The following is a 15,240-nucleotide window of genomic DNA, read 5'->3' on the forward strand; positions in this document are numbered from 1 at the left end:
TTGTTCTGTTTGAACAACTGCCTCTTGATCTATGTACAGGTTCCTCATGAGCACAATTAAGTGTTCTGGAATTCCCATTCTTCGCAATGTTAGCCATAATTTCTTATGATTCACATTGTTGAATGCCTTTGCGTAGTCAATAAAACACAGGTGAACATCTTTCTGCTATTCTCTGCTTTCAGCCAAGATCCATTTGACATCAGCAATGATATCCCTCATTCCACCCTCTCTTCTGAATCCAGCTTGAATTTCTGGCTGTTCCTTGTCGACGTACTGCTGCAACTGCTTTTGAATTATCGTCAGCAAGATTTTACTTGCATGTGATATTAATGATATTGTTTGATAATTTCTGCATTCTGTTGAATCACCTTTCCTTGGAATGGGCACAAATATGGATTTCTTCCAGTCGGTTGGCCAGGTAGCTGTCTTCTATAGACATAGATGAGTGAGCACTTCAAGTGTTGCATCCGTTCGTTGAAGCATCTCAGTTGGTATTTCATCAGTTCCTGAAGACTTGTTTTTGGCCAATACCTTCAGTACAACTTGGCTTCTTCCCTGAATACCATTGGTCTTGATTATATGTTACCTCATGAAATGGTTGAACACTGACCAGTTATTTTTGATATAGTGGCTGTGTGTATGCCTTCCATCTTCTTTTGATGCTTCTTGCATTGTTCAATCTTTTGCCCATTGAATCCTTCAATATTGGAACTTGAGGCTTGAATTTTTTTCTTTAGTTTTTTTAGCTTGAGAAATGCTGACGATGTTTTTCCCTTTTGGTTTTCAAACTCCAGGTCTTTGCACATTTCATTATAGTATTTTTCTTTGTCTTCTCAAGCTGCCCTTTGAAATCTGCTCAGCTCTTTTACTTCATCTTTTCTTCTATTTGCTTTAGCTATTCTATGTTCAAGAGCAAATTTCAGAGTCTCTTCTGACATTCATTGTGGTCTTTTCTTTCTTTCCTGTCTTTTTAATGACCTTTTGTTTTCTTCGTGTATGATATCCTTGATGTTATCCCACAACTCGTCTGATTTAAAGAATGATTTAAAAATAGTTCTTTAATACTTCTGATTTTTAAATCACTCTTATCTCTATGTTGAGTTTTTTTTTTCCTGCTTTCTTCACTCACACACTGAATCACATTGTTCAGGGCTTAATTTTCCATCTGATATTCTAAATATATTTAATGTACAGGGCACATTCTCTGATGCTGTCTGAAGGCTAAGCTAAATATCTCTTTCCCTCTGTGCTCTCTAGAGAAAGGTCTAAGGTTTTCTGGCCACAGAATTAGTTGGATTCCATAGTTTTTTGTTTGTTTCTCTTCTTATACAAACTATACTGATCATACTTGTTAGAGATAGCACAGCCCCTTGTTAGCAATAAATTCTGTCCAGTTAGGTGGCCTTAACTTTTCAGTGATTCTTCTGTTCACATTTACACATGGTTCACTCTTTTCACGATTGGAAGCCATTTGCCTGTCCCCTTGAAGAGTAGGGAACAAAACAACCATGTCTATGGAATGTTTACTTGTGTCCCATATCTAAGGTGTCCTTCTCCTTAAGCTATTGTGCAGAGAACAAAATAAACATACTTTCAAAACCATCCAATCCCTGGAACAGCTGTTGCTTCTCCAATAGAAGAGACTTTCAACATGTTTGGACCTTTAACTCCTTCCTGCCTGCCACAGGGAAATCATATTGTGATTTTCACAGTTTTCCTTTCCTTTTGAAGGCTCAGAGTTCAGAAATAAAGAGTAGAAAGATAATAAGCAGTTTAATGGAGATGGTGAAAGAGGGCAGAGTCATTTCTTTGTGGAGAGGGAATGGTGTGAATGTTCTCAAGATTGACCCTGAAATAGCTGTTAAGGTCTGGTCATATGACCAGGTAAAGCCTCATTGCCTATGACATTTATTAGCAAGGAAATGCTCTTAAATGTTATTTTTTAAAAAAAAAACTACTACTTCAGGTTATTGCAAAACAAAGAGAAACAATCATTAATGTCTGTATTGGGACATTAGTATGCTATAATAGAAGATAATATGATTATAATGCTGTTATTTTTATCTTAATACTTTTTTTTAAAAAATCCATTTTCTTTAGTCTTAGTATTTCCTGAATAAAAGGTATCTTAGGTAATTCATTTGGGCTTCTGCATGGAAACTTTACAAAAGCACACTAAGTTAACTGAATTTGAACAGGAATATGGTTAAGTCAAGGGGGGCAAAATTAGGCAATGGGCTGAGCAGGGCTTTAGAGATGATAGTTTTGTGTTTGAACCTCAGCTCTGGAACATTCTGTCTGTGTGGACTTGGACAAGTCCCCAGAAAGTCTCCGAACTTTAGTTTTCTCATCCATAAAGTATGGATAATAACATCTACCTGGAAAGTAGCCTGGCACATATTAAAACAAAAAAAACCTGTTGCCATTGAGTCGATTCCGATTTATAGTGACCCTATAGGACAGAGGAGAATTCTCCATAGAGTTTCCAAGGAGCGGCTGGAGGATTCAAACTGCCAACCTTTTGGTTAGCAACCAAGTTCTTAACCACTGTGCCACCAGGGTTCTGGCACATGTTAATAAAAAAAACCAAACCAAAACCAAAATAAATAGTGGTCATAGGAATCCCTGGGTAGTGCAAATGGTTAAGCACTTTGCTGCTAGCTGAAAGGTTGGCAGTTTGGACACATCCAGAGGCACCTCAGAAGAAAGCCCTGGTGATCTGCTTCTGAAAGATTACAGCCTTGAAAACCCCATGGAGCAGTTCTACTCTGCACACATGACATTGTCATGAGTCAGAATTGACTCGATGACAGCTAACAACAGCACAACAACAAATAGTGGTCACAAGTATTACAGAAAACAGAATACTGGATACTGCAGAAAATGATACAGAGAAATCCAGACTAGGCTGAGTAGTTAGGGAAGGCCTCCTTGAGGAGGTAATTTTTAAGTTGAAGCCCGAAGTGTAAGTGGAAATTTTCCAGCCGAAAGACAGAGAAAAGAATGTTCCAGGCAGAGGGAGCAGCATGTTTCGAGCTCTGGAGATAAAAGAGTAAGGTGTGTCTGAGGAACTAAAAGAAACTAAGCATGACTAGAGAGGAGAAGGTGGTTAAAGATGAGGCTAAAGAGGTAAATATGTGAAGCGAGGAAGGTGCAAAAGTATATGCAGGTAGAATAGTTAGGATAGTTAGAATGATGTCAGTGGAGAGAGACAAGTAGACAGATTCCAAAGAGATTTAGAAAGTAGAATAGGTAAGATTTTTGGTATAGTTTTTTGTACAGTGTAAGAGATGGGAGGGTGTCAAGGATGATACCAGGGTTTCTAGCTTGTTCAACAGGGGTCATTGTGATAGGGAACACCTGAGCAGGACTGATGTGTTGCACATTCCCAGGGGCACCATTCACAGTATTTGGTTTTTTTTTTGTAAATGGCACCATCCTTTAGGAGGATCACAAGACTTTTTGTGGGGGAAGATATATGTTCAGTTTCAGGTATGTTGAGCTTGAGTGCCTAGATCAGTTAGGAATTTTTAGGTCATAAGTAACAGAAAATATGACCCAAACTGACTTACATAGTAAGTAAATTTATTTTCTCACATGATTGGAAAGTCCAGAAATAGGGTAGATTTCTATGAGGCTTCACTTAGCAGCTCAACAGTATCACGAACGACTCTATTTTCCCATTTGCCCCATCTCCTCTCCCTTTCACTGAGTGCTTTATGCTAAGACTTGCTCCCCTTGTGGCTAAAAGATGACTGCCAGAAGCTTCCAGGGGTTCGTGTTTCTTTGCTCATGTGTAGTAGAAGGGGAGCTGTTTCTCCTTGTAGTTCTCTCAGAAGAACAAGGAAACTTCTTTTGAGAAGTCTCCCCAAGACATTGCCTTGTGTCTCACTGGTCTAGATTGTGTCATATATATATCTTGAAGCGATCACTATGGCCAGAGTGACAGGATTGTACTGATTGGCTTGGAACAAAGAAGAAGCTAAAATAAAGACCAAAGAGCCCAAGGAAATATTCTACTAAAAATTCATTTTGTAAAGAAAAATTTATACTTATCATTTATATATGCAACAATAGTAATGGCCATTTCTTCAGTTTCTATATGGCAAGCACTTGTACATCTGCATTATTTCATTTAATCTTTACAACAATCCTGCAAAGTAGGAGCTTCAGATATAATGGTGACCAGCACAGGCAAGGCCCTTGCCTTCATTTTCCCTATGAAAAAACTGAGTTATAGAGAAGTAACTTGTCCTGAGTCACTCAGTAAGTGACTAAGCTAGGATTCGAACCTGAGTTTGTCAAGTCATGTTGCTTTACACAGTTGCCATCAGAACTTACTGCTTAAGATACTCAGTTGTTTCCATCTCAGTGGTTTCCATTCTCATTATATTAATTCCTAATCATAATCAACACTTATTGAATGTCTGCTGTATACCAGATCTTATTCTAGGCAAAAAGAAGTACAAGAGGAAGTCTCCACTGTTAAGGTTGGGACCTGTTATCTAATGTGCATGACTGTGTTTAGGCTCCTTGTGATGTGCATTATAGTTTTTAACTAAATTAAGTGCCCAGGTATTCATTAGTAATGAATAAGTTGTATACTCTCTGGGACTTCTGAATAGTAACATACTTTTGAATCCTTGTTTACACTGTTTAAGAAACTTCTCCGTTCTTATGAAGAAGACAAATCAGATGTTATTGAGAAATTTGCTTCTAGTACTTTGGGTGAGGCTATTTCACAGTCTTTCATTTATCCCTTGGAGGTTAAGTACTGTTGAAAACATATAACTTAACTACTATCTTTAATGAAAAATATGGCTCTTTTTTTTCTCCCGATAAACCACAACCCTCTAGTCATTAGCAGGAATTATACTGAATAGGGAAAATCTATTGCTAGGACGGTATCATCAGAACCATGATCTCTAAGCTAGCATTTCTGTTGCTGTTATTCTTTTGCATTTTTTCCTCCATATGAACTTTAGCATCAGCTTGCCAAATTTCTTTTAAAAAATCTAGTTGGGATTTCCTCTCTAATTGTATTGAATGAATTTTAGGAAGATGTGACAATTAAAATTTTGAATTTTTTCACCTGAAAATAAGATCTGTGTGTGTTATTTTTTCTCTCTTTCTCTTATATTTCTTGATAAAGTTTTATAATTTTCTTTACATAGTACACATTTTGAGGCTTTTGTATTACTAGATACTTTATGATGTTTGTTGCTATTAATTTGTTTCATTATACTTCTCTAGCTTTTATTGCCAGTATATATGAAAACTCTTGGCTCTTTATGTTTAACTTGTATCCAACGACTTTACATTACTCTTGCTAATTCTAATAATCTGGAAATTTTTAAGATTTTCTCTTCATCCTTGCTGTTCTGAAATTTCATCATGAAATGTCTAGGTTTGGACCTTTTTAAAATTCATCTTACTAAGTTAATTGTGGGTCTTTTCAATGAAAACACCTGCATTTTTCCAGCTCTGGGAATTTTTCTTCTATTAAATTCTGGATTATATTTTTCTTTTTACTCTTTCTTAACTTTTCTTCTGAAACTCTTATTTGATGGTTGGAATCCTGATGATTCCAAAAAGCCCAAGTCTTTTCTCTTATACTTCCCCTTTCTTCACCTTTCTGAGTTATAGTCTAGGAGAAGTCATTGGCTTGATATGCCAGTCATGAATTTACTCCTTAGCTGTTCCTATGTTGCTATTTAGTCTATCTGTTGAATTTTTTTAATGATGAAAATTTTAATTTAATTTCCAATGTTTCTAGTGTTTTTTTTTTAACTTAGATTCAATATATTCCTGAATTCTTCTGAGGATTTTAATTACACTGATTTTTAAAGTCCCTTAAGTTTGTTCTGTTAATTGTATTTTTTTCTAAACTCTGAATTAGTAGATAGAAGGAACAGGCAGGGACCTTGGGTTAAACATCAATGTGATTAATTTTAAAGCTATGAGTCTGAGCAACTGTATGTAATTTAAGTATGTTTTGGATACTTTTTTCTGTGATATTCATCCTTTGCTACTTTATAATTACAACGATGAATCATCCAATTTTTAAAAACAATATAGACTTCGCAATTTTTTTTAATTTTAAGATTTTTCTTCCCTTCAAAGTCTAAACTAGCCTGTGTATTTGTGTGACAGTGTTTATATATAACCTAGGGTAAGCAGTACTTCCTTCAGATTATGTAGCCTCACATTTGTAGAGTAAGAAAGCAATTGATTCAGTAAGGAGATTTCTGTATATATATTTCTATCATAGCATCTCTCAGTGAAAAAGGAAAAGAGTATAAAATTGAAGACCACTTACTTGGGAAAGAGCTATAGTTCTTTTCTCTCATAATGAACTTCAGCACCAACAGGGTTTTCTGTATGCTTTCCTTTCTGCCTTTTATCTTTTCCTGTTATCCTTCCTATTTACGTCTATCATCTCCCCAAGGATTACAGACTCATGTTACAAATGTTATATCTGCTTCTGTACTTGCCAGGATTAGTAGAGAGGATGAGATTTAGCAAAGGCAAGTCTAAGAACAAAAGTATGTAAGAACCTTTCGCTGTGGGGTGGAGGTGGAGGCTTTTCCCTTTTTTTGGGGGGGAGGCGTATAAATTTTCATTCTAATATAATTTAAAACTAAAACTTACAGCATAGTACAAGGAAATCCTGTATATATTTCACCCAGATTTACCACTTATTTATACTTTGACTCTTTTTCACTGTTTTGCTTACTTTCTCGCTCTCTCTTTCAATCTTGCCGTATATATGTGTATACATACATTTTTAAATGAACATTTAAGAGGAAGTTGGACAGGAAGTTGGTATTCCTTTATTCCTAAATATTTCTGTGTGAATTTTCTAAGAACAAGGACATTCTTTTATATATTATCAAGATATAGAAATTTAACAATGATACAATACTATTATATAATCCACAGTCCTCATTCAAATGTCACTAATTTTTGTCACAGTAATGTTTCTGTCCCAATAGTGTTTTATATATATATTTATTATTGGTCCAGAATCCAATCTAGGATTATATATTGTATTTAGTCATCAAGTCTCTTTAATATCCTTTAATCAAAACAGCTCCTCAGTCTTCAGCCTTTTTTTTTCCCCAGATTTTCTTTACCTTGATATTTGTGTGTGTGTGTGTTTGGAGTGGGGGGCTTTCACTCTTATATACATCTCTAAATTTTAAAACAACAGCAACAAAGAATTGTTACTTTGGTCCTGAAAAAAGAAAGTCATTCCAATTATACGGACAGAAGACTGGCGTTTTCAAACTTTTGAAGTCAAGAGTCTTTTTTCCTCTTAAAAAAGTATAATGCTTTGAAATGTTTATTGAGCACCTATTACTTGTCAGGAATTGTTGCAAACACTTGCGAAACTTATATTCTTGCAGGCGGAGATAGATAATAAACAATAAACATAAGGAATAAGTAAATTATATATTATTTTAGAAGGTAATAAGTACCTTCTAAGATGATATGTGCTATGGGAAAAAGAAAATATTAGAACAGCTTAAGAGGGAGCAGAAGTGTCAGGGAGTGGAGGTAGCAATTTTAAAGAGGGTGGGTAGGTTCACTGAGAGGGAGACTTCTGAGCAAAGGAGTTCCATAGGGGGTGAGCATTCCAAGCAGAGGGAACAGGACAGAGGCCTAAGGTGGGGAGTGTGTCTGGCTGATTCAGGAACAATAAAGGCTGGTGTGACTGGAGCAAAATGAATGGGGGGCAGGAAGGTATTGAAGATGAAGTCAGAGGGGTAATGGGGGAGGCAGGCCAGAGTAAATTTTGACTCTTACTCTGGTGATATGGGGAGCAATGGTAGAGTTTGGAGTAGATGATCTGATTATATAAAAGGGTCATTCTGGCTGCTATATTAAGAATAGACTATAGATGGCAAGGGTAGAAGTTAGGAAATGATTGAACTAATCCAGGAGAAAAATTGTTCTGGTTGAAACCATGGTGTTAACAGGGAGGTTGGTGAGATTCTGGTTTGAAGGCAGAGCCAATAGAATTTCCAGATGGATTAGATGCAGGATGTAAGAAAAAGAAGAGTCAAAATGTCTGCAAATTTCTCTCCTTGTAAGGATACCAGGCACTGAATTTGAGGCCTATCCTAATCCAATATGATCTCATCTTGACTTGATTACATCTGCAAAGACTCTATTTCCAAATAAGGTCACATTCACAAGTTCCGGGTGGACATGAATTTTAAGAGGATATTATTTATCCCAGTACAATCAAACAAATGTTTATTTTACTTATATGGCAAATATTTTTTAAAAAACCCTGTATATCTATAGCTGTTCATAAGAGATGTGCATATATATGTGTATGAAATCCTTATATGAGTTTATTAGAATATTAAGGTTGGAAATAGGTGTTGTAAGAGCTTCTCTTTTACTTCTGGGTTTCTTATTTGGTCACAGTATAATAGCTGTGGCTACACTGCTGTGTAATTTGGACAAAAAGAAGACAAAACTGAATTCAGACACTCTATCTAATCACAAAAACCCTATGGGGCAGTTCTACCCTGAAATATAGGGCCTCTATGAGTCAAAATCGACTCCACGGCATACAACAACCATAATTTTGCCACAAAGTTAAATGTAGAAATTTGACAAAAGTATTTAAATACTGTATTTCTAAGATACTTCTATGGAAAACTAAAACATACCAGGGAACAGTTGAACATATATAGTTGTGCTGTTGCTGAGAATACAGTTTGACCCAAGATTGCTTTCTCTTTTTAATTCTATCATAATGGATGGTTTCTGTAGCTCACAGTTTATGGGGATTCTATGGGTTGGATAGCCTATCAATGATCTTATAACCTTTCTTTCACATTCAGATTTTAAAAACCAAGTTGGCCATAAGTAGAACTGGCAAGTACTCTGGGATGCTGGATTGTGCCAGGAAGACTTGGAAGAATGAAAGGGTTAGAGGCTTTTACAAATGCTTTAGTCCTAATTTTCTGATTATCATACCATATGCCAGCATAGCTGTTACTGTTTATGAGGTGAGTTTGTTTCCATGATGAACTTAATCTGCTTTATTATGTATGAATATATAATAAATTAAAAATTTTTTTGTGAAATCATAAATTTAAGACAGAGTTCATAGAAAACACATTTTTCACAGTCTATTTTGCTGGGTCTTCTTCCTCAGGAATACATGGTGGTTCTCTAAAGGACCTCAGCCCCTCTCTTTTCTCCCTATACACAACCCACTCTCTTTTGTTGACTTTATCAATTACCAAGTTTCAGTAAAGCTGGTATGCCAGCTGTCTCAGTCATCAAGTGCTGCTATAACAGAAATACCACAAGTGGATGGTTTTAACAAAGAGAAGTTTATTCCCTTACAGTAAAGTAGGCTCAAAGTCCAAATTCAGGGTGTCAGCTCCGGGGGAAGGCTTTCTCTCTCCCTTGGCCTTCTCATCGATATTCCCCTGGACTAGGAACTTCTCAGCGCAGGGACCCCAGTCCAAAGGACGAGTTCTGCTCCCGGCACTGCTTTCTTGATGGCATGAGGTCCCCCTGTCTCTCTGCTCACTTCTCTCTTTTATATCTCAAGACATTGCCTCAGGATACAACCCACTCTTGTAGACTGAGTCCTGCCCTACTAACACAACTGCCACCCATCCTCCCTCATTAACATCATAGAGGCAGGATTTACAACATATAGGAAAACCACACAATACCAGGAATCATGGCCCAGCCAAACTGATACACACTTTTTTGGGGGGACATAATTCAAACCATGACACCAGCCACTCCCAGATTGGTTTTTGACCTCTTTCCTGATCACCAAGGAGATGGGATGACATTATGTTGCCTTCCATTTTTTCCTAGTATCAGAAGTTTGATTTGGCTTATGTTATTTTTGTTCTGGGATTCCTTGTGAATAATTTCTGGTAATAATAATTATGTACTCCAAATCAATTGTAGCCACTTAGGTCTTAAAAAAATGGGAAGAATGTAAGGAAGTTTTTGTTTTTGTAGGGGACGGAGGAAGGCACAAAATAATAATGACCTTTTTTCTAAGTTGCAATGTCCAGTTTCACTTTGATCACTCTCTGTCGCTGATTCTGACAGACCATTGAATATGACCTTTCTTATCCAACTCCTTCCTCTTCTATGAGCCTGAGTATCTCCCACCCCTACCAGACTTTTTTTTTTAATTTAATTTAATTTTTGGTGAAAAGATACGCATCAAAACATGCAAAACATGCTCCCATTTAACAATTTCTACACAGATTGTTCAGTGACATTGGTTATGTTCTTCACATTGTGTCAACATTTTTGTTATTTCTGCTCTAGTTGTTTAAGACTTCTTAATAATTCTTATCAGTGGTTAGAGTGATGGTTAGGATCGTAGACCCTGGAGCCAGACTGCCTGAGTTTAAATTCTGGCCCTACGATTTACTTGGGCAAGTTACTTAATCTCTGTGCCATGAATTCCCTTGAAATGGGGATTTATTCATCTAATTATTGAGTTGCATGTACCAGGCTCTGTTGTAGGTGAACCAATCATAAGAGACAAAAATCCCTGTCCTCAGGGAGTTTACATTCTTTCACTAAGAGACAGACAATAAACAAGCAAAGTGATTAAATCACATAAAGTGTTAGATAGTGAAAAGTGTTAAGGAGAAAATAAAGCAGGGAAGGAGACTAGGTACTGTTAGGAATTGAAACTTCCTACAGTGCTTGGCCTAGGATGGCCTTACTGGGAAGGTGACTTTTGAGGAAAGACATGAAGGAAGTGAGGAGTGCGCCATGTGTACATCTACAGAGAGAACGTTCAGGGTGCGAACATGCCTGTATAGCTGGAGTGGAGTGATCCAGAAGAGATTATTAGGAGATGAAATCACAGCAAATGGGGTCCAGATTTAGTAGGGCCTTGTAGGTCAAAAGACCGCTAGTGGCACAGTGGTTAAGAGCCCGGCTGCTACCCAAAAGGTTGGCAGTTTGAATCCACCAGGCACTCCTTGGAAACCCTATGGGGCGATTCTACTCTGTCCTATAGGGTCGCTGAGTCAGAACCGACTCCACGACAATGGTTTTTTTTTTTGTAGGTCAAAGAAAGGACTTTAGTTTTTACTCTGGGTGAAATGGGAAACCATTGGAGGGTTTTGAGCAGAGAAGTACTATAATCTGACAAGTTTTTTTTTTTTTTTAATTATAACAGCTTTGTTGAGATGTCATTTACATGATGGTAATAGGGTAAAACAACTCAGCATTTTAAAGGGTCTAATTCAGTAGTTTCTAGCATATTCATAGAGCTGTGCAAGCACCACCACTATTTAATCTGAGAATACTTCCATCACCCTAAAAAGAAACCCTATACCCATTAACTGTCACTTCCCATTTCCCAATACCCTGGACCCCTGGCCACAACTCATCTACTTTCTGTCTTTGTATATTTGTTAGATCAAGACATTTCATATACACAGAATCATACAATACGTGGTCATTTTTGAATGGCTTCTTTCACTCAGCACAATGTTTTCAAGGTTCATCCATGTTGTAGCATGTATCAGTACTTCATTCTTTTTTTATTGCTGAATAATATTCCATTATATCAATATACTACATTTTGTTTATCCGTTCATCGGTTGATGGACATTTAGGTTGTTTTCATCTTTTGGCTGTTAGAATAATGCTGCCATGAAATTGGTGTACACATTTTTGTGTGGACATATGTTTTCATTCTCCTGGGCTTGTGTCTAGGAATGGAGTTGCTAGGTCACATGATAACTCATATGCTTAACATTTTGAGGAACTGCCAGACTGTTTTCCAAAGTGGTCACACCATTTACATTCCCATCAGCACTACATGAGCGTTCCAGTGTCTCCACATCCTTGACAACATTTATTATTACCTATCTTTTTTATTATAGCCTTCCTAGTGGGTATAAAACCGTTTTAAATTGGCTTATTTGTCTTTTTATTGTCGAGTTACTTGTAAGAGTTCCTTGCATATTCTGGATAAAAGTCCCTAATAAGATATATGATTTGAAAATATTTTCTCCCATTCCAGAGGTTGTCTTTTTTTTTTTATGTCATCCTTTGAAGCACAAAGGTTTTCAATTTTGATGAATCCCAGTTTACCTATCTTTTGTTGTTGTTATTGCTTGCACATTTGATATCATATCTAAGAAATATTGCTTAACCCAAGATCACAAAGATTGACTCCTATGTTTTCTTCTAAGAGTTTTGTAGTTTTAGCTCTTACATTTAAGTTTATGATCCATTTTGAATTTTTTTTTATGTTGTGTTAGGTAGAGCCCCAACTTCATTCTTTTACATGTGCATATCCAGTTGTCCCAACAACATTTCTTGAAAGACTCTTCTTTCCCATTGGATTGTCTCAGTAGCCTTGTTGAAAATCAGTTGACCATAAATGTAAGGATTTATTTCTGGACTTTCAATTCTATTCCATGTCTATACTTATGCCAGTATCACACTGTCTTGATTACTATAGTTCTGTAGTAAGTTTTGAAATCTACAACTTTTATCGTATATCTGGTAAGGGGCTTGTGTCCAGAATATACAAAAAACTCTCACAACTCAACAATAAAAAGACAAACCAGTTTAAAGCGGTTTCATACCCACTAGGATGGCTATAATAAAAAAGACAGATTATTAATAATTGTTATTTTCCTTTTCAGTATTGTTATGGCTGTTCTGGGTCCCTTGAATTTCCATGTGAATTTTAGGATCAACCTGTGTTAGAAGTTTTAGGAGAGTAGAAAGAGTATGAAATAATGGTCTTGGTATGTTGGGACTGTAAATGGTCAAAGGAACTATGTTATCATTACAAGAGAAAATTAAAAGTCCACTTAGGACTTGAGTTGGAATTTAAAAATGAGATCAAATCAGCATGAGTGGGTATTTTTTCAGCCATGTTTAACTGCATGGGAGCATGCATGTGGTAAGCAGAGCTGGTTTCAAGCAGAGTGGTTGTGTCATGCCAAGATGAAGGAAGAAAACACAACAACAACAAGGGAATTGTGGGATAATAATTGGACTTTCCTCATAGAGTTTCTATGAGGATTCAATTAATATATGAGAAATGTTTAGATCTGCCCCCGGCACATGAAAAATGCTATGTAGGTATGAGATATCATCATTATTATCAATTATGTCTCAGAGATGGTGTCTCTTTTTCTTATAGAGGTTGACTGTTCTACCTTGGCTCTTGATCTGGGTCCTTTCTCCATCAACACTCTACTTTCTCAGTTGGGGAATCCTTTTTTTTTTCAAAACAAAACAAAAATATCTAAACAAAACACATTATCACTCTTCCTTTATCACTAGTGAATGCTGTCTCTCAAAGGCTATGAAGTATTATCTTTACTTTATTTCCTCCCTGTTTATTCCTTTCTTAATCTACTGCAATCTGGATTCTAATCCAATTATTCTATCAAAACTGCTCTTGATAAGATCATCAATGATCTCTTAGCTTCTGAGGCTAATAGAAACTTTTCAGTCATGATTTTATTTGATGTTGTGATGATTTAGTAAGATAAGATGTATAAAATCTTTAGAATTATGATTGGCATATAATTACCTATGATGATTATTTCATGCTTTTTCCTTAACATTTCTTTTTCCATTTTCAATTTCCACTGCAACGTTTTTCTGTTCAGTTGCTCTCTTGACTATTTTTTCTCATCTATTTTTCTCTTTGTCTTTGCTGCTATTATACGTGTTTTGATTTTATCCTGAGCCTTACTGCTTCTCACTCTACAAACACACATTCTGTTGATGACCTCATCTCTTTTTCACTATTTCAACTACCATCTTTATTGTCATGGCTCCTAGATGCTAATTTGTAGATTATATTTGGACCTTTTCTCCTTTTCAGTTCAAACATTGCAATAGACCGGCAAGCAGTACTGATTTTACTTAAAATTTTTTTCTAAATCCATTCCATTCCCACTCTAATTACTTTGGTTTGGACCCTTGTCATCATTCAGCCGAAATATTGTAATAATTCTGTAAAATATATGCTCCATTAAAACAATTTATTGAACTCAGATGCTGCATTCTTCACAGAGAAATGAAAGATGAGCAAAACAACTGTTGTTCTCAAAGAATTTATAGTTTGATCAAGCAGATAGATACATAAATGGATAATTTCCATACCATGTAATATGTGCAGTAAAAAGTGCTATAGGAGCTCAAAGGAGGTATACTTAGCTTAGCCCAGGATATTTAGACAAGGCTTTCTGGAGGAGATTTGCTTCATCTGAATCTTGAGAGGTTAGTTAGTCTCCCTTCCTCAAGCTTCTCTCCATTCCAATCACTATGCTGCCCTGCCATTACTTATCTATCATTAGTTATGAATCAGATCATGTCGTTCTCCTCTTTTCACCCTTTATTAATTCCCTATTACTGTACCTTGGCTGACTAGTAGAGTGCTTTACTAGCATAAAACATAAGGCTTTTTATGACCGCTTCCAAACACACTTTTCTAGAATCATCTTGTTGACTATATTCCAAACTGTATTTCTACCCTGGGCAGGAAATATATTTTACCTTGTGATACAGCGTACATATACAATATGTGCATGTGTAACAAAAGTTTCCCAAACAGTTTTTACCCTTGTTTCATGTAATGCACACTGGTGCTTTCTATTCTGTTCTATTTCACTGTATTTCATTAAAAATGCTGCCTGTGACTCTCCTTACATTGATTTCGTGATTGATTAATAGCTCTTGATATGCAGTGAAAAATTAAGCAAAAATCCTAAGTAAATCTGACAATTAACGAAGTTTTGGAAACTTTAAATGATGAAAGCCCTGAAAGCTAACTCAGTCGCATTGTCTTCCATTTTTAAATACTAAATGATTATATCATCGTTTCAAAATCATTTAACCAGTCATTTAAAGCATGCTGGAGAGTCAGGGGCCAGAGGCTTCCAAGACCCTTTCCAGGGATCGCTGAAGTGCAAACTGTTTTCATAATAATCATTTACATTTACCTTTGTCACTCTCATTATCTTATGAGTATACAATGGAGTTTTACAGAGGCTATATGATGTGTGATGACATTATTGCTTTGATGGCTAATGAGAATGTATCTTTGTGTTTTCAATGTTTCTTGTTTTTCTTATTTCTAATAGGATAGATGATATTGATAGATATAACCCATATAAACAAAATCTTTTTGGGGTCCTCAATAATTTTTTAAGAGTGTAAAGAGGTCCTGAAACAAACCAATAC

At 36.1% G+C, this 15,240-nt stretch overlaps 1 protein-coding gene across 1 annotated transcript in view; it reads left to right on the top strand.

Annotated features, from left to right (window-relative positions):
- LOC101357509 (calcium-binding mitochondrial carrier protein SCaMC-1-like) overlaps positions 1-15,240 on the top strand; it is a 111,155-nt gene that overhangs the window by 4,904 nt on the left and 91,011 nt on the right. The window contains exon 2 of the mRNA XM_023742204.1: positions 8,862-9,029. Coding sequence (XP_023597972.1) covers positions 8,910-9,029 — 120 coding nt within the window. The 5' untranslated portion in view covers positions 8,862-8,909. The remainder of the gene's footprint in view (positions 1-8,861; positions 9,030-15,240) is intronic.

The sequence above is a fragment of the Trichechus manatus genome, unplaced genomic scaffold, assembly GCF_000243295.1.
Source record: "Trichechus manatus latirostris isolate Lorelei unplaced genomic scaffold, TriManLat1.0 scaffold00204, whole genome shotgun sequence".
NCBI classification, from domain to species: domain Eukaryota; kingdom Metazoa; phylum Chordata; class Mammalia; order Sirenia; family Trichechidae; genus Trichechus; species Trichechus manatus.